Genomic DNA, 22,105 nt, shown 5'->3' on the forward strand with positions numbered 1-22,105 from the left:
CTCTTTGTTTTCAGTCATTGGCCTGGTTCACACCGCTCTCTGCCATTTTCTCATTCCGCTGGTTTTCCTGTCATTTGGCTTTCACGCTCACATTAGCGTCTGTGTCATTATCTGTGCTCAATGCTCCAGTGCTCAGTGGCAATGATTGTTGGTCTGTAGCTGAAAATGACTTGCTTGCGTGCAAAGCGACTTGTGTGCGGAAGTATACTCAACAAAAATATAAATGCAACACTTTTCTTTTTACTCCCATTTTTTTATGAGATGAACTCATAAAACAACTAAAAACTAAAACTTTTCCCACATAGAAAATCTAAATATGTGATAGTGAGCTCTTCTCCTTTGCCGAGATAATTCATCCCACAACACAGGTGTGCCACATCAAGATAATAATAATAAGATAATGATGCCACAATAAAAGGCCACTATAGTGGGTGCAGACTTTTTTATTGGCGGGAAAACCTATCAGTACAGTACGGTATGGAAACAGGCTTCCGTTAGCATTTCCGTCAACAAAACTGCACCTTTTATTGTGGGCAGTCTAAGTGCCCCAATCATGGTGTCTAATCAGCATCTGGATGTGACACACTTGTGAGATGGGATGGATTATCTCGACAAAGTAGAAGTGCTCATTATCACAGATTTAAACTGGTTTGTGAACAATATTTGAGAGAAATGTGATATCGTCTATGTGGAAAAACTTTTAGACCTTTGAGTTCATCTCATAAAAAAATATTTTTGTTGAGTATATACATGTGTGTGATGTTTGGGCCACCGGGGAATCAGTTGTTTTGATTTTCGTCCTTCACTTTGGGACCTATGAAACTCACAAAGACGTTGATTTGAATACAGGAGGAAGTTAGAACACATGAAAAAAAAAACACTGTGCTTTGTTTAATGCCTAGCCATGCATCCATCCATTTTCCAGGCTACTTATATGACATTCTGCAAGATGAAAACTCTCGCACTACCAGCCTTTTCTGCCACACCGCATGCACTCATGTAAGGATTCTTCTGGCACCTTCGGCAGCTCCATTGTCTCTGCCAAAAAGGGTGCCCTCGATGACCCCCTTGAGCTTGGGAAAGAGGGCGGAAAAGAAATCACACATGGCCAGGTCGGGTGAATGGGGAGTTTGCTCCAGCACAGCAATGTTCATCCTGGCCAGGAACTGTTGGATGCTCAGGGCATTATGAGCGGGCGTGTTGTCATGGTGAAACGGACACGAGTAATCCTGCCACAACTCTCGTCTTTTCTTGCACACCGAACAAAGCAAATTCCACAGGATCTCTTTGTGGACATGCTAGTTGATTGCCTGGCTCTGTGGCAAGAGCTCACAGTGGACAATGCCCCTCACATGGAAGAATGCACTCCGCACGACTTGAACTCGGCTCTGGCCTTTCGTCTCCAGACTCTCCCTGGCAAGTCTGCTCTCATTGGTCTCGTCATGACTCACCCTGCTCATTGCTTGATGACCTGCCACAGAGGTTTACGTACAGTGTATAAAAGCGTGAGGAAAAAAGTTGAACGCAGAGATTTGAAGTCACACTTATACTCCAGGGTGATTACAGTGAACGTGAAAACTCATAGTTTGTAATTTGGGTTTGAAATGTATATTTTGTGACAACCATTGCCGGAATTTTTCTGACACACGTCATATAGGGTCCAAATAGCAAATCCAAGTGGATGAAATATTTATGGAGCAGGGCAAAGATGAAGAGCTCACGGGGAAACAAAAGCCGTCTGTGGGACAAGGTCTTGGGAGAATCACGACCAATGACCTTGGCACTTCATTCCTTTTACTCCTCAGTATTCACTGCCTCAATGGACTCCCTACATATGTCATCCAGACGTTTCGCTTTGCCGCTGTCTCTTGTCAACCAGAATTCTTTAATCCTAACAACACACACATGGCAGCAGGGGCTTGGGCTCAACTGGCTGGAAGCAGGAACATCTTTACAGCTGCTGGAATTCAAATGGAGTCGGAAAACAACCTCAGCTGCCTGTCGTTCTGGCTCAGTTCAAGCATCTGCCTTAAGGTTTTCCAAAAAAAGGCTTCCTTTTCAACAAAAACCATCACATCTGATGTCGAAACCTCATTCAGTTTGAAACCTGTAATTATCTGTTTGGTTATCAGGGGAGGCCTCTGCCTCAAACCAGTGGGAAAATAAATGCATGCATAAACATGTGACTCAATAGAGTGGGAGAAAGGACAGAGGGGAAGGAATTAGGGGATAATTGGATTGAATTGATGCAAGACGAGGACACCGGTGCCGTTTCCAATGAGTATCAGGCGAAAAAACAAAGAATTTCACAAGCTAATCATGATTTCAACAGCAACCATATGTTCAAACAAATTACCTTTCCCTACAGTGACACATCTTTCCATTCCCTTTTGACAGCACATCAAAATAAACACCAGGGGCGGACGCCAGTTATCAAGAAATATCAACAAATATGTAATAGAGTATGATTACTTGGAGCTGCAAAGTGTACAGATGAGGTAGGTTTTGGCTCGCTTGGTACAGGAAGGTGAACCAAAATCAACCAAGCGACGTGAACGCCTGAAGAGGCAAACTCCTGTTTAGGGTTTATGGTCAAATAGTTCACATAGCTTTACGTCCAAGCAACACAGTCACGAGTGAGTAGGGTCCCCCGTGTCCCTTAACATGTCTTGTGTATATGGACGTGACACCATTATAGTGCTTGGAGCCACTCAAATGCAGAGTCACTGACAGCAACTGGAATCCAACAACAACTGTTCCTCATAGATTTTCACATCCTGTCTGTTTCAACACCGGCGGCTCTAAACCTTGTTGGAGGTACTGAACACCGCAAGCGTATTCACTGAACCCTTCGTAATTGGAGAAAATGTCATGTTTTTTGTGTTAGTCAAAACAGGATTTCACACACAACAAAAACAACTCAATGAAAATGTATTGCAAAAGAATGTGACTTTTGATGTCGCATTCCACCTTGGCAAGTGCCATTTTCATAGCATTTTTGCTACAGTTTGTTCCTTTACTATGTTTTTATGTATACGATTGTCGAAAAGGTAACTATAATTCGGTGACCCCAAAAGGTTGAGATTGTGGTTGTCCTGAAAAGTTGAGAGTGTTGTTTTTCTGAAGTGGTATGGCCTTTTCACACTGCACTTGGTTTTCTTGCCATTCACTGCGGGGCAGGGCCCAGGGACCAAAGCCATAGAAAACAGTCTGGACAGTGACATGCGCGATCACCATATTGTCACACAGCTTGAGTGTCCAAAATGAACCATATCAAAGGGATATTTTCCACAGAAACCTCACATTACATATATTTTATGTTAATGAGATTATCATCATGGCCATTTAGTGAACTGTAAAAGAAATAGGCTCCGATTATTAAGACAACATTCTTGGCCAAGGCCATACAGAAGGGGTTTGTGTTGACAAGCACCTCTCTCCAAAAAGTATCACATTTTTGATACAAAATAAACTGCTTGCTTAGCATCCTACCAGGAAGTGGCATGAATGCTTTTCCTGCTGGTTGATCCATTGCTGATAGCACTCTGAAATCACTCTTCTATTGGATGTCATCTGACGTCACAGGGACGCCACTCGACGAATTGAACATTTTTTAACTTGAGGTACAGTGTTGCAACAGCAAACACCCACCTTAAGTGTCGCTATGCTACGTGACATGGCATTCTGTCGTCGGACCCACACACAACTCCACCGAGCGAGGTGTTAGCATATTGGATGTTAACAGCGGCGGTGCCGCGAGCATGTTAGCTCGCTAGCTTGGGGGCTGGCAAACGTAAAACAGTTAATTTACCCATAAGTGTATCTGTTGTGTGGATCTACACGCAGCGCATTGGGCAAGGCTGTGGAGTATTGGATGAACCCAACGCCGGTCTGCCGGTCAACTGGTTCACAAATGGCTAATAGCCGCTAGCCGCTATTGGAAGAGCAATTTGCAGTGAGGGGCCTTCAACTCACTCTGTGTACCGAGCGTGGCATAACACCCGCAACATACATTGTTGGTTGGGTTGTAGGTAGAGCTAGATTGCTAACTGCACATTTTAGTAAGAGAAATGGGCCAAGATTTAATTACTAAGTAACTTACAATTGCAACGGCTATCCAAGGATGAAATGAAGGCACTCAGTACTTAGTATATAGAGGGAAAGAGCTGAGGAATGCCATCTGCGTCCCTGGGCCCCGTTTTAGCCACGCAACACCCCAGAAACAAGTGAGAACGTAAAAGAGAGTGTAGAGTAACGCTATGATTCAGTACGACATTGTTTCCAGTCATTGCATGTTTTCAGCACTTATCTTCACATAGATTTAATGTATTTAGAAACAAATGTCTAAAATGACTTTAAGGGGCCCTTTCATTTTTATGGGCAATCCCTGCAAACACGTACAGTACACTACTGACCTAACAATATATTTCATTTTGTACATTCTTAGTAGGAACTGACCATGATATGTGCTTTGTGTGTACATCAAATTTGATTTGGGTATTATGTAGACCAGTGAAGGGCAGATGTATGTCAGTTGCTAAAACTAAATCACAGTTAGTCACTATGAATCAAGTTCAACAAGTCACCTCTCACGTTGTGACACACATGTTGTGTTTTCTTACATGTAAACAGTGTCTGCCTGTGTGAGCATGCACACAGTCTAATTAAGAGTGCACATGGCCATGTGCGCGCATCAAGCTAAGCTGGTTTTAATAGGTTCCAGAGCATGGGCATGTGCGAGCCAATAAAAGCACTAACGCTACAAAACGTTGAGTAAATCACTCGGTGGATCGTCTGGGTTATCAACAATATGAGTGCCAATGACAAATGACCTGTTCCGCTGGTTATTGTAACGAGGATCATACTTTCACACGCATTTCTCTTTGTTTTTTTTAGCCCTCAGTCACAGGAAATAACATAGCAAGGGAAAAATCGGAGCAACGAAACTTAAAATCTTAAAATGATTAGTGATTCAAAACCGTGCAACCGGAGAGGAAAAAGCAACCAACCCATTAATTAAAAAAAAAAAATCCTTACGTCATGTATCTACCGTCTTTGGTGTCTAGAATGATTTAATCTTGTTTCCAAATAAACCACTGAAGCACATCGGTATATTTGGTCCAAGTGCTTCTTGATGGGCCAGTGTTCTCTCTCTTCCTCTCTTCCTCTTGTTGATATGGGAAACATTCAAGAAACCAGATAGCGAATAACAATACGTTTGGTTTGCCTTGGCAGGATCAGGTTGGCTGCCGCGATGGTGTGGGTGAGTCAAAGTGGCTGCAGTTTCCCCTTTGTGGGCCCACGACACACTCACAGGCTCACAATGAAGGAGGCCCGCTTGGCTACTAGGGGCCCCCTGTGGAATAGCATACATTGTGCTTACTTCAAAAACAGAGCTTAAACAGAACATTATAAGAGCAAGTCAACAATTCGGATGTCTCTTTGTATATTTTGGATTTTTGATGCATTGCAGAACATCCTCTCTTGTGCACAGGATTTGTATTTCTGTGTTCAGCAAAAATGGTCTTTTCAACATATTGTGACCCCTCAATAAATTTGCTACTTACATGCTATGTAAACTGTAACGCAATGTGTTTTAAACAAGTCAAAAAGTAAGTACATTTGCAGCTTTGCAAAATACTGCCAGGTTTAACTGGGATAACATATGGACATATGTACTAAGCAATTTACTCATGGATATCAAATGTTGCATTCAATAGCCGGTTAACAGAAATTCGTCATCACTAACTCTTTACATTAAACAGTTTGTTCTTGCCACTCAGTGCTGTATACATAATATCAGTGGAAGTACTCAGCATAATATCACTGTCGGTGATATATGAGAGCTTCAAAGCCAAATTGTAGCATTAGATAAGTCAAATGTATTTGTGTTACGTGATGTATTATTGTTTATTTTTGCTTTACCCCAAAATGATGGACAAGCACCTCGTAAACAATGTCAGAGTAAATATTTTGCTTTTTCTTTACAGCAGCAAGCATAGTAATTCAGTCAGAGATCGCATTTCCATTTTAAATCACAAGTTGACCTAATTGGGGAATTTTTGCTTCTTAATGTGAAATTGGGCATTACGTGAACCTGAAAAGAAGGAGAGGTCTCAAATCTACAGGGAAGAACCTGAGAAGTAAAGATGAGTAAAGATGAATACAGTATACACTGTGAATTACATGAAAATGAACTAATTAACAGTGGTTAACTTCTTTTTCCAGGACAACTAAGAATGTTAATATTGGCATGCTTGAGGCCCAAATGCAAATCACCTAAGCAGTTTTTACCTCTAAATATTAACAATGGGCATCATATTCTTTATTTGATGACTGGTGAGAATGTTAAGACGTTACCTAAAAATGCTCCCTCTTTTGCACATGTTCCATATGACAAGATGGGGCATTCTCCAATTAATATGGCCGCCCCCCCCCCCCCCCCCCCTTCAAAAGAAGAAAAAGCATGCATATATTCATGCCGCCCCCACCCCCCCAAACATCACAATGAACATTTGAGAAATAATCGAGTGACGTAGCGTAATCAGTCCTGGGAGGACTGGCTACCCAATATGGCTTTGTTTTCTTAACTTATCAGCCTCCCTGTGTTTGGCTGCATTATTCTCAGAAAAGTCTTCCTGATAGGAAACCTGCCCTGGCCACTGATGTGTTTGTGTGTCTGTGTGTGTTTGTGTGTGTGCGTGTGACATTTTCAACAACTACGCCAAGTACCCTAAAAGTACTTTTACATCATTTCCTCCATCACTAATCGTCTCCAGTGATAATCCTCCCTTGGTTAATATCTGTATCATTTCCTGAATTTGTATTAGGTTGCTATTGTTTTACTTATCTGCAGCCCTCAAGGCTTTCATTCATTAACTAACATGCTGGTGGAAGTTATTCATCACTTTGTTGTATAGAGGGTAATAAATTTCAACTTGGCAAATGTGGTGGTTCTGGGATTTTTTTTTTTTTTTTTTGAACAACCTAAGTCAGGAGACGTCAATCCCAGGATGCTGCATTTTTCCAACATCACAATAAAGCATTTATAAGACTTCAGGTCTGCATGGCCACAATCCCTCTGAGAAGAAAAGAAGGGAGTTTGCCGAAATCTCCCAGATCTCTCTGCTTCTCATGACCCTACACCCACTCCCACCGCACAGTCTTTATCCCTGACCGAATTTCCTCCCTTTGCCCGATGCGAGAACTGATTTTTTTTTTTTTTTGCCTTCAAACTCATCCCTAAGTGTGGCTGTATGAACAAAACATGCTTTCATAAAAGCTAACTGTTCAAATGTCAATCCAACGGTTACGTGTGGGAGAAAAATGCACGAGGAAACTATTGAGTGACCCCGACGTGACACCTTCATGCCTACAAATTGTAATTAACACTATATTCAGGCCTTATCAGACAGTGTGGGAGGGGGGCAAAGGTTAAGGGTTGATGTTGAAATGTTCAAATGTGGCAGAAATTTGAGGGAAAAAAAACAACATGAATCGATACAAAGCCACTATAGAGGAAAATATGACAGACGGGATCTGTGGCATTGAAAGGGACTGACATCACAAGTTAACATTTGCGGTCAAGTTTTACTCCAATTTCATTGTTCAAATAAAACTATGTAATGGCTTGCCTATGTGGGAAAAGGGCACTTGGTTTGGGTAATCAATTTGCGCGACAGTATGTATGCATTCTTGTTTGAATACAGTAAACCAGTAGGACGGGTTTCAAAATACTTGTGCGTCAGGGACAGAGCTACGTGGCGGACAACGGTGGTCATGTTTGGAATTGTGAAGAATTAAGAGACTGTTGTTTCAATGAGTCGTCGATTGATAATATGCAAAAACAGTGAAGATAAAAGTGACAAAAGCAGAGAAACAGCAAAGAAAAAGGCATTATCAAGTAAATGAAGTTCAGATAAATGTTGTTTTTTATATCGATTAGTTCCTGCTCGTCACACCTGACTGTGGATGATATGATAAACCATGGCATCTCGGCCATGTTCACTGTGTAGCTAAGATTGACCTGACAACCCAGTTTTGAGGCGAAAGGTCAGGAGTGCCCACGTCCGGTCCTCGAGAGACCCTGTTCATCCTGTTTTAGATGTCTCACTCCTCCACCACACTTGATTCAAATGATCAGCTCATCAGCAAGCTTTTTTGACCTGACCTTCGTCTATAAATTTGTGAAAGGGTTCCTCACCTGATAGTATTTCTGCGCAGTAACACCAGTCTCATAACCTAAGTGGGTGTATGTAAAATATGGGATGAGTGTCTGTGTTGGGGGTTGGGTATGGTATAAAACCTGATTAGTCTTTTCCGAATATGTTAAATCAGTTAGTTCTAATATAGCTAAAGATAAGTGAATCCAATTTCAAATAAAAAAATACCGCATATTAGCAGTTAGACATTTGCGGATTCACATTTGTTATATGCAGAACCCCCCTTGTGGCTTATTTGTGGCATTTTTTTTACACAAGCCCCCGCTTATTCACATTTTCAAAATAACATCGAAAAAATATTTTAATGCAAATTATACTTAGTATGAATTATTCTCACCCTTTAACAATCTAGCCTAGCCCATATCCCTCACTATAATAGTGGGGGTCCACTGGAAGAATTTGGAAGAATTTGAAGTTCCCTGTGATTCTACTGCTTTCGCCGATGTTTTAGGCTTTTGCCATCGTTTCAGTATCGGTATCGAGGCACTTTATTCAGCTATAGTATTGAAATCAGAATTTTGAAATTGCAACAACACGAATTAACAGTTTTATTTGTTTTTTTTCTTATTATATATTTTTTTTCATGTGACTGAATGCTGACTCTCGTCCCTATAATGACATAAATATTGTTACATTTTTGCCACGACATAAGATAGTGGTAGTCCTAGTTTTTTGTTTCACAAATGCCATTTCAGATTCGAATACAAATATTCTGTACATGTTTGTGCATGTTACTGTTAAGATTTGACCAAAGGGGCTCTCACGGTGGCGGCTTCAGCTCAAACATTTCGCCAGCCTGGGGCTAAGAACGAATGAAAGTTTACACTGGACGTAAGGATGTTTGTGTTTGCATATAGACACAACTTCTATTCACATACACTCAGTGTATGTCTAATGAAAGTTCCCAAGAGGAAGTCACTTCCTGTGTTTATTAGTGCCCTAAATCCCCTATAACCTTAGAAACAAGCCCCCATACCTCTTGTTAAAAATATACTTGAGGAATTATTTATTTTTTAACTCCTAAATTTGCAGAGCTGGGCGCTAGTGAAAGTTTAGTTGGAATCACAGATGGACACCTGTTTAAAATTAGAAGCGGACCGGCTTATAGTATATACTATTTTTTTTACCCCCGGGAAAAAAAGGCAAATAACAGATGACGGAAGGGTAGTCACGCGGCAGACGGATAACGAATAACGGACGCTCAATTTGTAGTAAGATGCCTAGTTCTGTCAATTTGTTTGATCTAGGGGGAGAAAATAACACTCTTTAATCGACAGAGCAAAGGCTTCAACTCAAACTATTTGGGCAAACATAAACTGCATCAATGAACATTAGTGGGCAGGCGGATCAAATAATAGAATTTACCGGTATACAGATTCACGCCGCAAAACACACTGTGTGCAAACATCACTTTCACAAAAGGAAGTGGATTTGTTTTTGTCATCAAATACAAAGCAATAGAAAGGCTAGTTCCAAGCGTGGGTCTATTCCCTGTTGTTGTATGGATTTGTAGACCTCGGGGGATGAATGTAAATGCACAATCCAACATTTTCCCATATACTTCCTTTCTCCCCCATATTAGGAGCTCAAACTGAGATCACTGACCAATGCAGCTGCACATGAAACAGTGCGGCAGACAAAAGCTGACATAGGCGCTCTATTTCCAGGATTCCCATAAATGTCTGGGAGCCACTACAACACTGCACACTTTGCTCGAGTTTAAATATAACTCACTGGGAGCTTTCTAGATTGTGATTTTCTCTTCTTACTACGGCTCCTCTCTGTCTCCAGCACTTGTACAGCATAACAAATACAGTATCACGCCAAATTTCAAGTGCTTCATTGTTTTGATGAAACTATATAGTGTTTCAATAGTTTTAGGTGTTTGTTGTATGAACACGCCAACAGTTGAAGGATTGAGTATGTAATTGTTTGAATTGTAAGTCCATTGCTATCTCAACTGCCACTATGCGGTTGACCTGAGACCGGTAATGTGCTGGCCCTAATTCGTGCAAGGGCGTTACATTTTCAATTAAAACGAAAGTCGACCCAAACATATTTTTTTACAGAATATGTTCTATGCAGGCCCACTAGTCTAAACACAGATTAATGTGATTAATATTGCGTTTGTGAAATATGAGAAATCCACCCGTTTTTAGCTAGCTCAGTTGGCGGCCATTTTGTCACTTCTGTCGACTGAGGATGACATCGAAGTTGCTCAGGGCTCAGATAACGACCAATCATGGCTCAGCTTCAGAAAACAGGTGAGCCGTGATTGGTCGTTATGTGAGCCCCAAGCAACTTCGATGTCATCCTCAGTCGACAGAAGAGACAAAATGGCCGCCCCCTGAGATGGCTAAAAGTAGGTGCATTTTGCTGCTCAACTTAGATTCCACAAACGCAATATTAATTAGAATGCCGTATTTCAACTAGTGGGCCTGCATAGAACATATTCTAGGAAAACAAATGTTTGGGGTGACTTCCCCTTTAAACAGCCGTGCTTGAAGAACAATGCAAAACTGGAAGAGGTTTTGTGGCACTGATTGACATATTAATATTAATGTTTCATGTCATGTCAGCCTATAAGCATTTTGCGGAGAGGGTATGGAACAAGTGCAGATTTTTTCTATGTATTGCTCAAGATGAACTTGATCGCGCTTCTCTATAACGTAGCTACTGCGATAAGTGGTCATCCCATAGTACATTCTCAAGCCAAATTCTGTGTTATATGGGGATCATTTTCACAAAGTTGACGTCTGGATGTGAATTATGTTTCAAAAAAAGATATACAGCAAAACAAGAACAAAAACCTTTTAGAACAACATAAAACACACAAAAAAAATGTACTTCCTCAATGGTGTGAAGATTCAAGTGATCAGCATAGAAAGCATGCTCTGTATATGATGTGTGAACGCTTTCAATTGTAATAACATTAGTGGAGACTCTGTTGAGGTGTGAACCTCATTTTAAGGTGTGACTTTGCATCATGTCTACTGATAGTGTAGTGGTACACACGCCTGAGTTGTGTGCGGGCAGCGTGGGATCGATTCCCGCTCAGTGACAGTGTCTATGTGTGCCCTGCGACTGGCTGGCGACCAGTTCGGGGTGTAGTCTGCCTTTGCCCATTGACGGCTGGGATAGGCTCCAGCAATTCCCCGCGACCCTGTATAGGATAAGCGGTTTGGGAAGATGACATGACATGACTTTGCATCATATGGGTGCCAAACTAACACCTTCGAGCCACAAAAAAAGTTTGTCGCTTTTCAAATATGCTGTGGTGTACAACAAACAACCTCAATATAATATTTTCTAAAAAAAAAAAGGTTAGTGTATGCCCCCCCAAATAAAAACCACTCAATCACATTGTACATATATCATAAGTGGGACCAACCGGCTTCCTTTCTGCAAGCTCGAACGTCACAGGAAAGAAATCAGCCGCAGCCAGGAACATTGGACAAAACGTAGTGAATGCAGAGACCCCCGCCCTACCCCAGGCAGACTGGGTGTGCCTGCGCTTGTCACTCTTTGCTCCGAGCTTATTCGTGGCCTGAGGGCCGAAGCAGTAGTGACGGAGCAGATCCCTACTGTGGGAACCAAAACGGCCAGAGCAGCGAGTCATGCCGCCACGTCTTTGTGTGTTAACTAATCAGAGGCCCCACACTGGGAGCTTGTCACTGTGACACAGCAGGGGGGTCAACTGCCATCCTGCTAACAGGCCTCGCGAAGAGCATTTCAACCTGGTTATCACTTGGGTGGGGGGCTGCTTAGGCGGGATGAGGAAAAGCAGAACAGCACAACCGAGAAGACACTAACATGCACACGGAGCAGGTGTTATTTTAAGGAGCACCCCTAAAATGTTTGAAAATGTGTTTTATGAGGCATAAAAAGAAGAAAAAAAATTCCAGGTGTGGAACTGAGTAGCTGTGTGGACTTGTATAACAACACGTCATTCTGGAGTGACGCATTCCTTCCTTCCATGGTTGTAGCAGGCGCGATATCCATTGTTATCACTGTCTTTTTGAAGCGACGCCCCCCGACTTGGAACGTAACTGTTTCAAAACAACTGTCCACTAGTATAATCGAGCTGCGCGCAACACTCAAGGATGACGCCGGCACATCAAGGTGGAGTTCATGCACCTCTTGTGTCTTTTGTCTTCCCTACTTCCGGAAATATGCCGTAGCAAACATGCTGTTTATAGTGGTTTGCTGGTATGCTTCTATTTTGAAGGCCGGGAAGTGTGAAGGAGGGAAGTGTGGAAAATAAGTAACTTGTTGACTACGATTTCTGGACGTCTGTTGGACCCAAATAATTATACTGAACATACAATACGACAAATCCAACCCCGGGGCTCGCAATGCAAGTAAGCACACGCAGTTGGGTAAGTACTACTGGCGCATTTGAAACGTGTCCACAGTGGGTTCGAATAGTAAATTAGCCAGCTAATGATCTTTAAAAAGCCTCTGCCGTTAGCATCTCTCGGCGACGTCAATCACGGACGCTATTTTTTTTTTTTTTTTTTGGGTCGGGGGGTGGAACGGGGCGGGGGCCGACAATGTTTATGAATATGGCCGGAGGGTCACGGTTGGAAGGGTGCCCAGGTCAAGGGTGGAAGGTCGCGGCTGGATCGGCAAAAAAGGGTCAAGTGCCCAGCTTTGGTAAATTCCCAAATGACTGTTCAACCTTCTTTCTCCTGTATGGCCATAGAGTAATACAGAAATAAATATATACTGTACACATTATATACAATATAATACAACTTTATTTATACCACGCATTTCACAACATGTAAAGAACATTTTGTGGTTGACTTCCACTTTAAACACATTTTAACAACACATTCATATACATGAAAAAAACAATTTTTGCAAGCATAAAATGTATACAAAATTCCGTCAAAAAAGACCTGGTCACCATTTTGTCTCCACTATTGTTTTGTTGTTTTTCCCTTAATATCCAGAAGAACATTTCAAAGGTTCAAGTTCACAGAGGGCAGCGTAGAATGTTTAGCATCTCTGCCTCAAAATTCTGCAGTTTGGGTTTGAATCTGCAATTTGCGTGTTCTCCACGTGCTTGTGTGGGTTTTCTCCCACAATCCAAAAATATGCATCTTATGTTAATTGAAGACTAACCTGTCCATGGGTGTGAATTTGACTGTGATTGACTGGTGACCAGTCCTTGATGTACAATGTCAGTTGAGATAGAATCCAGCTCACCCGCGATCAATCACAACAACAATCACAATCCAAAACGTTCACTGTTGTTTGAGCTAAGAGATCTGGCTCACAATCTCTGCACTAGTTCAACATCCCAAGATGTTTGCTGTTGTTAGAGACAGGGATCAACCAAACTCATCCTAGCATTGCACACTGGGGCACAGTCATGCAGGAGCCAATTGGAAGCCCAACATTGTCCTTTTGGTGCAGAGATGTAAATTGATTAAAAATAATGAATAATGCCGACATAGCAGTCCCTTGAAGCATTGCATTCTCTACCTAACTTGGCTTTGACAATAGTGAGCACAGCTGGAGAGATCCAGATAACAAATGCATACATGTCAACTACAGCAATTAGTACTTCTTTTTTTCTTGCGTGGTTTGATTTACATGACTGCAAAGCTGAATATCATTCAGAACAGTAACATTGTTTGTTACAGTGCCCTCTATCATTATTGGCGCAGGGTTGCCAACCAATCTCAGGGCACATTTAAACAAATGATCACAGTCACATTGACACAAATGGACAATTTAGTCTTTAAAGCAGGCAGTTCATTTCACAACGCTCGCAAAACAATTGAAATATGTTCTTTAGATTTTTTAGATATAGTACAGAAGCCTGTGCCTGTATAAAACCCCAACACTTGCTCGCTCTTGATTTTAAATAAGTAATTTGTCAATGGAGTTGAAATCAGTACTTTTTTGTACTGTACTGAGCTGTAGTATGATTACTTTTGCCATATGAAGCCCTGGGGAGCAGTTCTTATAAATGTTTCACCTTTAGAAAACCCCCAAATTTTGAAATTTCCCCATATGACAAACCTACAGATGAGCAACATGAAGCTGCAAACATTCACATCACACTGTTGGAAGACTGCAGTTGCTTGTTTTAAACTCAGCTTGTCCCGAGTGACGTTAGTGCACGCTGTGAAGGCGACATCTGTGATCCCAGCCAAAAAAAAAAAAAAAAAAAAAAAAAAGATCCCAGCGCCTTCATACTGCTCAAAGGAGCTTCATCGCTTTCATCCAATCAGTTAAGATTCGGATGAAGGGAAATAGTATTTTGCAGAGGAGAATTTCTTTTTTATTATTGCATTTTAATGATTACTTTTTGTGTGTATTTGTGGTTTGCGTATGTTTTATGCTTGTGAACAGTTTTATGTGTATGCCTTTATTTTTATTTGCTTTTATTTTGTGTTGCTTGATGCTATAGGTCAGGATTACAAACAAGAATCTGTTTTCAATTACCTTACCGGATAAAGGGAATATGACTAAAACATTACGACCGATTGATCTGATGGCGTCACTTTCTTCCCTGAAATCCACGTAGTTTGAGGCCAAACTTGAAAACAACTCGTACAAGAATCAAGGCGGACCAAGGGAGTGTGGAACAGCCCACTCAGGCTGGACTGCCGCATCATTCCCACTTATGTCGCTGTCCTGCGAGGAACTCGTCAGCCTTCCTCCGATGTTACTTGTCAACTTTTTTTGCTGGAGTTTTACAACTTTTTTCATTTTTACAGGTGCGTGAAAACTTGAAAGCTGCTTTGGTTGGAATTCGATTTACTTTGCGATGTGTCATTTGAGTCGCGCTTGTTCGCTTATTTATGCAAATTTAACTCGTCCGTTCTCTCTCTCTCTCTCATTTTTTACTCACCCGTTCTCATTAGGAAGAGTATATGTAACAAGTAATTAGGTTGTACCGCACTCTTTTGTCCGTAGTATCACACACACATGCACAGTACGCAACGGACACACAAAACACTTTAAATATCAAATGAGCCATTTTGATTATTACTTTAGTGTATCTTAATACCAGATCTTTATTGGGTAATCTTTATTGGGAGTTTCATGTATATTCTATGAGTTCAGCGATTCGGTGTAATGGTTTAAACAAAAATGATATAAAACTCGTCAAAAAGCATAATCTTTTTTTCTTTTTTGGTATGCGTTTCAAATATTGACTTCATTCAAATTTCAGACTGCTCTTCCTTTTTTTTTTTTTACCCGCAACTAGTCGTCCACCGTGCCGGTGTGGTTAGCTGTCACTTTCAAATTGTGGTGGCTTTTGATTATTATTTCGTGTTTTTCCTCTGAGATTGTTAAAATGGAGTTATATACGTATTTTGAAAATGAAAACATGAAAATAGGTTTTCCTGGCTTTTAAGTTTTCTTTCTCAAACGGTCATTTTCTTTTTCTCCTCTCTTGACCTGTGCAGGTTGGCTCGCATCGCCCCTTCGTCTGCTTTTCATGAACTGCAACATGTGATTGAAGCAGGAACATTCTCAAACCCCAGGAAATCCTATTTGACCGCATCAGAGGAAACACTTGCATGCCACAGTTGGGCATTTTCCCCGCCCCCCCCCCATTTTAAAATTCTCTCCAATGAGGAAAACAATACACCACCAGAGGACTCTATGACACCACATCTGAGGATTTCATTTTCCGAACTTTATGAAAAAGGCTTGAAGTAAAGTAACAGACCAGCAACATGTCAACAGACTCTTTCCAGGCTGCTTACGCTGCGGCAGCTCCATCCGAGATGAGCATCTCCCCATCGACGGGAAACCTGCTTCGGATGTTTCGGGAATACCAGAGTAATGCGGTCATCCTCGAGCACTACAACTTCACAGGCAAGCTGAAGGAGAACAAATACAAGGAAGGACTCAAGCCGGAGGCCATTGCCTTTCTGCTGGTCTGCCTGCTTATTGTTTTAGAAAATGCCGTTGTGCTCGTGGCCATCTGGAAGAACAAAAAGTTCCATCTGCCCATGTACTATTTACTGGGCAACCTGACTCTCTCCGACCTGCTGGCAGGGTTCACCTACATGGTCAACCTCATGACATCGGGTGCCAACACATTAAACATGACCCCCGTGTTGTGGTTCCTAAGGGAAGGGGGCGTGTTCATCATGCTGGCGGCGTCCGTCATCAGTCTCCTGGCCATTGCTATCGAGCGCCACGTTACCATGGTGAGGATGAAGCCGTACCAGGGCGACAAGCAGGGCCGAATGTTCGCTCTGATCGGAGCGAGCTGGGTGCTGTCCGTGCTGCTGGGCGTCCTGCCCGTCCTGGGTTGGAACTGTATGGGGCAGCTGGACCGGTGCTCCACCGTCCTGCCGCTCTACGCCAAGAGTTACATCCTCTTCTGCGTCACCGTCTTCATCGCCGTCCTCATGGCCATCGTGGTCCTCTACGTGCGCATCTTCCGCATCGTTAAGTCCAACACCCAGCGTCTCGGCTCCGGCCCGCAGAGAAAAGGCCTGTACCGGAAGTCGCAGAAGTACATGGCCCTGCTCAAGACTGTCACCATCGTGTTGGGAGTCTTCATTGCGTGCTGGCTGCCCCTCTTCATCCTCCTGTTGCTCGACTTCTTCTGCCCGACCAAAGGCTGTCAAGTGCTCTTCAAGGCTGACTATTTCCTGGGCATCGCCATGTTCAACTCCCTTCTCAATCCCATCATCTACACTCTGACCAGCAAGGACATGAGGAGGGCCATCCTCAGGCTGCTGTGCAGTCGCTGCCTTTTGACCAAAGACGGACAAGTGAAGAAGATCGGGATGCCCTTCCTGGAGTGCAGCACCAGTAAGACGGACGCTGCTTCTCACAGACTGGAGGGACTGGAGACCACGGTGTCCTCTGGGAATTTTTCACCCTCTACGATAAAAGCTATCTTCCCTAAACTGTCCAAGACATGACACTGACTTTGTATGAGAACAAAGGTTCGAAGAAAAATGACCACTGACGGATGAGAGATGCATGCTTTCAAACCCAACCACATCAGGAGTTACAAGAATGGTGTTGCACTCGACCTTTGTGGTGTTACTCATCTATGAATGTGATGAACGTTAGTGAGGCTAACATACCTTAGCGTACCTTCAATTTTTGGGACGGAAATTTTCGCACATCAGGGCCGGTTGTTCAGCTCAGCTCACCACGGTATGGTTAAGTTGGATCTGGCTTGTGTTTCCACTGTAGTTTGTGCTGTCCGAATGGCAATAGCTGGATCAGTGGTGTTAACGTGACGACACACCAGCACGAGACGTAGCTCACCCTTGAGCAAAAGAGCAGACACAGCAACCATGACAGCAATGGAGGATACCTCACATTTGCGGTTCTTTTATCATGACATGTAGAATAGTTGACAAAAGGTGACTTGCGTTCCTTTTCCTATCCTCGTCACATGATGACATCAGCTCTACCCTTTTGGCACCTGACCCTGAGAGAGGGAGGCAAAATGTGGTCCAGTCCAGATTTTGTCCCCAAAAATATACCGCCATTGTGAGCAACTGTAATACTTCAGAAATGTCCTTCAGCCTTCACAAGGCCAGTGTTTTTATCAACTTTCTGGTGGACTGCCATTTCATCTCACCGCTGTTTACTTTTGAGCAAAAATTGAAAAGGAAGAGTTCAACTTTGTGCAGATGTTTCACATAAATTACAGCCAATTATGCTGTCCGTCCAAAAGAGTGCAACCAAAGCCAGAGCATGAGATTTACCCATACAGTATCTCCGCTCCCTGTGTAGCAGATAATGATATGTTGTTGCAAACATGCAGCATCCACACCCAACCTCCGCAGCCAAAAACCAAGTAATTTCTGCCATCTGAATTTTGGTCAGGAGAAATGCAGGGTAGATCCCCCCGCCACAGCCAACATCAGAAGACTGAGCAGCCCTGAGACACACTGAAGACGTCATATGGTTCTCTTGGTTGGGTTTCAGCTTGGGGGGGCCTTCTAACATATAGCGACGGATGACGCATGGCTGAAAGGAATTAAGATAGACAGAGGTTTCTTTAATGGACCCGAATGGCACAGCGGTATCCTGTGGCTTGAGAACTTTGAAGGAAGTTCAAGTCGATGGTGTTGCATGACTTGGATAGACCCCCCCCAAAAAGGACGTACTGTCCAACAACAGCAATCTGCACTGTTAGCGTTTCATTGTAGCAACAGAAAAGTGAGCATACATGTCCGTGTAAAGAGAAAACATTTCGTGGTTATATCTTTTGTAAATATGTGTCTTCTGGTGAGCTTATTGTAACTGTTTTGAATGTAAATGTTTTAAGTTATGTCAATTTTTGTGTACGCACTGAATAAACTATTTGTATTGACATTTGTACAGACTTTGAGAGTATTAACATCAATTAAATCTAAATACGAAAAATATTTGATATACAAAAAATGCCAGTTAAAGTGGATCCTCCCCCTAGCATGCCGCATGGTACACAACAGACAATGTAAATGTATGTACAATATACAATATTGTATACCTGCTCACTCGTGACAGTGTCAATCAAAACTGAGTTTTATTAATATAAAGCTCTTGGATTGGATTACATTAGGTTGTGGAGGTGATCCTAAACAAGCATTTCGACCACTTGCCATGTAAAGTTTTTTAATACGCTCAGGTCCATAAACATTTTTAAATAGGGTACATGTATTTCAGCCACATTTACAGTGTGGACACACCACAACCTCAAAACTCTGCTGTATTACATTATTTTATTTTTATTACTGGTACTGTATATAAATTATTGCAGATTTATTTTCTCATGTCCACTGACCATGGCAGTAAAGATAAAGATTAAAACTACCTAGATTGAAGCAAAAGTTTCTCTATAAGCATTTGTTATTGTAATGTTGAAATGCCAACTTCTGTTCGGAAAATACTGTACCGTCAAGTGTTATTGGGAAATATAAATATGATAGCCCAGCAATAAACTGAGCTAGAGAAAAGTAATCCCTTTTTTTTTTTTTTTTTACTTTTGCATTAAAAAATATCTGCCTTCATAAAAATTTGTCAGATGTTATCCTGTATCTTGCCCTTATATAGCGGAGTAAAATAGCCAAAATATTACTCTTTAATCAACCAAGTACATAAGGTGAGTTCACATTGACGCTAACATTATGTTCACTTTATTTTATTTGCGGTTTTTGGAGGAGAACATGCAGCAAAACCCACTGCGTGCCCCCGTTTTCTGAGTTTGGTCATGTGACACTCGCCAACTGAGCCATGATTGGTGGTAACCTGCATCCTGAGCTGTGATGTCATTTTCAGTCGACAGCAAGTGGTAAAATGGCCACCCCCTGAGATGGATAAACACGGGTGGCATTTGCTGCTTAATTCATATTCCACAAACGCAATATTTATCAGAATGCTGTTTCGACTAGTGGGGCCACATAAAACATATTGTGAAGAAAATGTTAGACTTCACTATAGTGGACAGCAATTGAGCATTTGCGTTAATTGGCTGGAATCCAATTTTTTTCCCCCAATAGCTTCTAGAATAGCACTGGTTGCTTTTCTTGACGTGGATGAGCTATCAAACTGAAATATTTCAAGGAGCAGCATTGCAGGCTACAGAACAGAATATGAATAAATCTACCCTTTCACTTATTTTAGGCTTTAATTGCAGAATAAAGTTTATTAACAGTAAGTAAGCAAGTACAAGTGATGATTGCATTACTACCTCACAATAATACAAATACAATGAACTGCATATTAATACATAGCGACATCTAGTGGCTACTAATGGCATTTACAATGACACCAGATTTTATTTTTCCTATTTGTGCTGCTCTTGTGTATGTAGGACAAACATTGCTCACTGATAAGTTGCACAAATTTACTCAATTACCATTCAGCGCTCACAAAGCTCCATAAGTGGTCAGCTATGTCACTTTGAGATTTCACAGTGGTGTCAATATTGATGGGAGTTGCCAAATCTGGCCCATAATGCACTGCAAGCAGAGAAACTTGGTTAGAAGAATGCACGCAAACCCACACTTCAATTTCCACCCACAAGACAGTACCTCCTTTAAGGATGTGAGGCTCTGTGTCATGCTCCCACTTGATCCTGGTTATTAGGTGGTTCAGCCTTACAACGTATCTGTTGATTAAAAAAAAAAAAAGCGGACAAACTCTGGATATTTATTGGGAGCAAAAGAAGCACTCTGGAGAATTAATGTGGTATAATTGAAGTGAGGACAGGCTGCGGTGACAGAAAAGTGGACACTCACATTGCAGATGGGATGACCTCAGTAGTGTCTTCGTCCACCTCATTCTGCAAAGTTGTGAGCTCGTCCGAGCTCCTCAGTCGTTCCAACTCGCTCTGCAGATACCTGAGGTAGGGGTTAAGGTCAGGACACGAACCAAGAAAACACTTTTGAAATTCACTACAACACTAGTCACATAGTTGATTCACAGTTTTTAGGGCCTGGGGCGGCTTGAAATTAGGCAGTGGTGGATGAAATGTCCACACTGTATGTAGCAAAAACCTGCTATCTAAAGGATACTGTAATTCAGAGTCCAACATTTGATTCTTCGTCGTTAACTGTCTCAGCTGCTCATCCAAGTATTCCACTTCTTTCTCCTGCAGCAGCTTTTCCTTTATGTCATCAAGCCGGTGGACCAAAATCTCCTCTTGCTGAACCACATCTGAGTGAAAAGTTATTGTAATAAAGAGTTACTCTAAAAACTGTTTGAAGAATAAAGCTGGCAAGCAATATGGGTAAATGCTGATTACATTCAGATACACGATATAAGATATTGGTTGCTGAAGACAAAAGCTGGGGTCCGTTGTTACAAATCAGGCGTTGGCCATTAAGAGCAGCTAGACCCAAAACTGAAAATACAGTCATTACAATTTGAATGAATCCATGCCTTTTAAAATCTGTGTCACAGTCTCTCTCGTCTCCAGGTCTCGATCAAAAAAGGCCTGTTGTTCGTTCCTCATTCGAGTTAGCGTCTCAGGTTGACTGCTGGTCAAGTCCAGCAGAGTATCAAGAGACTCCTGAAAGTCTATGAATTTATCACCTAACATTTTGATGACACTGGGCAGAAGAAAGCAAAACATTAGTGATGGGAAGCAAATTAAAAAATATGGTGGGGGGCTCGTCATGCAGCCCACTGTCTCAACAGGCGGAGCAGCATTTACGTGTACGTTTGAGAGTTTGTACAACTACTTAGGGAGTTGAATCAGAATTTTTATTTATTTTTTTACACTTTTATTCAAGTACAGTCTGCGTACTTGTGCCACCTCGACAAATAACAGTTGCGGTACACAAATGTTCATAGCGTGAACTGCATCTTCAAACGTTTATCTATATGTAACCATTTTGCTAGTTACTTAACATGTACAACTTCCAAACAGACGTCATCGATAGTAAAAAGTCCCATCTTCAGCGTTTACATCGCCGTGGATAACCGCTACAGCTATACTTTAAGATATAAACGACAAACTATACAAAACACTAACGCAACGCGTAATGTATAGGTACTGAAACATTAACTTGAGTACTTTAGAATAGAATAGCCAGAGTACCTACCGTTCTGGTCCTTTTGATTCAAATATGAGCCCGCCAGTCCTTCCTTCTTTCTTTCTTTGATGCGCAGTGGTGAAAGTTGGAGGCCTGTTTTTATACTGCCCCCTGCTGCATAGGAGTGAGCAGGTGCGTGATGCAAGTTATCGTAAAATGCAAAATAATTACATGGAATTGTTTATTTAATCTCAAAGACCAAGTCATGTGGCTCAGTCTTGTGTCTGAAGGATGCATCTGTCAAGCACCCCCTTTTAGCCTTGGGAGAGGAAAAAAAAAAAACCCAAAAAAAACAGCCATCTCTGCTCTTAAACTCTGACCACTGGAGACCGGGCTCTGATTTTAATTTTT

General features: G+C 41.9%; 2 protein-coding genes across 3 annotated transcripts; one reads left to right on the plus strand and one right to left on the minus strand.

Moving 5' to 3' along the window:
- Window positions 1-14,810: 14,810 nt before the first annotated feature.
- Window positions 14,811-18,546, plus strand: s1pr5a (sphingosine-1-phosphate receptor 5a). Its single transcript, XM_086055836.1, has 2 exons — window positions 14,811-14,959; window positions 15,656-18,546. Exon 2 carries the CDS (start codon window positions 15,929-15,931, stop codon window positions 17,132-17,134), a length of 1,206 nt encoding a protein of 401 aa, XP_085911962.1. The 5' UTR covers window positions 14,811-14,959; window positions 15,656-15,928; the 3' UTR covers window positions 17,135-18,546.
- spc24 (SPC24 component of NDC80 kinetochore complex) lies at window positions 15,824-21,994 on the minus strand. Of its 2 annotated transcripts, XM_086055838.1 has the most exons (7): window positions 21,764-21,994; window positions 21,099-21,268; window positions 20,732-20,873; window positions 20,456-20,557; window positions 20,249-20,325; window positions 20,074-20,176; window positions 15,824-17,490 (listed from the first exon to the last, which is right to left on the minus strand). In XM_086055838.1, the coding sequence occupies exons 2-7, from the start codon at window positions 21,256-21,258 to the stop codon at window positions 17,382-17,384; spliced, it is 693 nt and encodes a 230-aa protein (XP_085911964.1). In that variant the 5' UTR covers window positions 21,259-21,268; window positions 21,764-21,994; the 3' UTR covers window positions 15,824-17,381. The 2 variants fall into 2 exon arrangements, with proteins under 2 accessions (XP_085911964.1, XP_085911965.1); XM_086055839.1 differs by lacking the exon at window positions 15,824-17,490 and having other exon boundaries at window positions 19,841-20,176; window positions 21,764-21,934.
- Window positions 21,995-22,105: the final 111 nt, after the last annotated feature.

This window comes from Filicampus tigris, chromosome 16, assembly GCF_054856515.1.
Source record: "Filicampus tigris isolate MCC_2025a chromosome 16, RoL_Ftig_1.0, whole genome shotgun sequence".
Taxonomy (NCBI): Eukaryota; Metazoa; Chordata; class Actinopteri; order Syngnathiformes; family Syngnathidae; genus Filicampus; species Filicampus tigris.

Coding starts and splice junctions, on each gene's coding strand:
- s1pr5a (XM_086055836.1), top strand. CDS start 15,929: ATGTCAACAGACTCTTTCCAGGCTGCTTACGCTGCGGCAGCTCCATCC.
- spc24 (XM_086055838.1), bottom strand. CDS start 21,258: ATGTTAGGTGATAAATTCATAGACTTTCAGGAGTCTCTTGATACTCTG. Junction 20,558..20,731: donor ATGTTGGACTCTGAATTACA/GTATCCTTTAGA, acceptor CCCCTACCTCAG/GTATCTGCAGAGCGAGTTGG. Junction 20,326..20,455: donor GAGGTCATCCCATCTGCAAT/GTGAGTGTCCAC, acceptor TTTAATCAACAG/ATACGTTGTAAGGCTGAACC.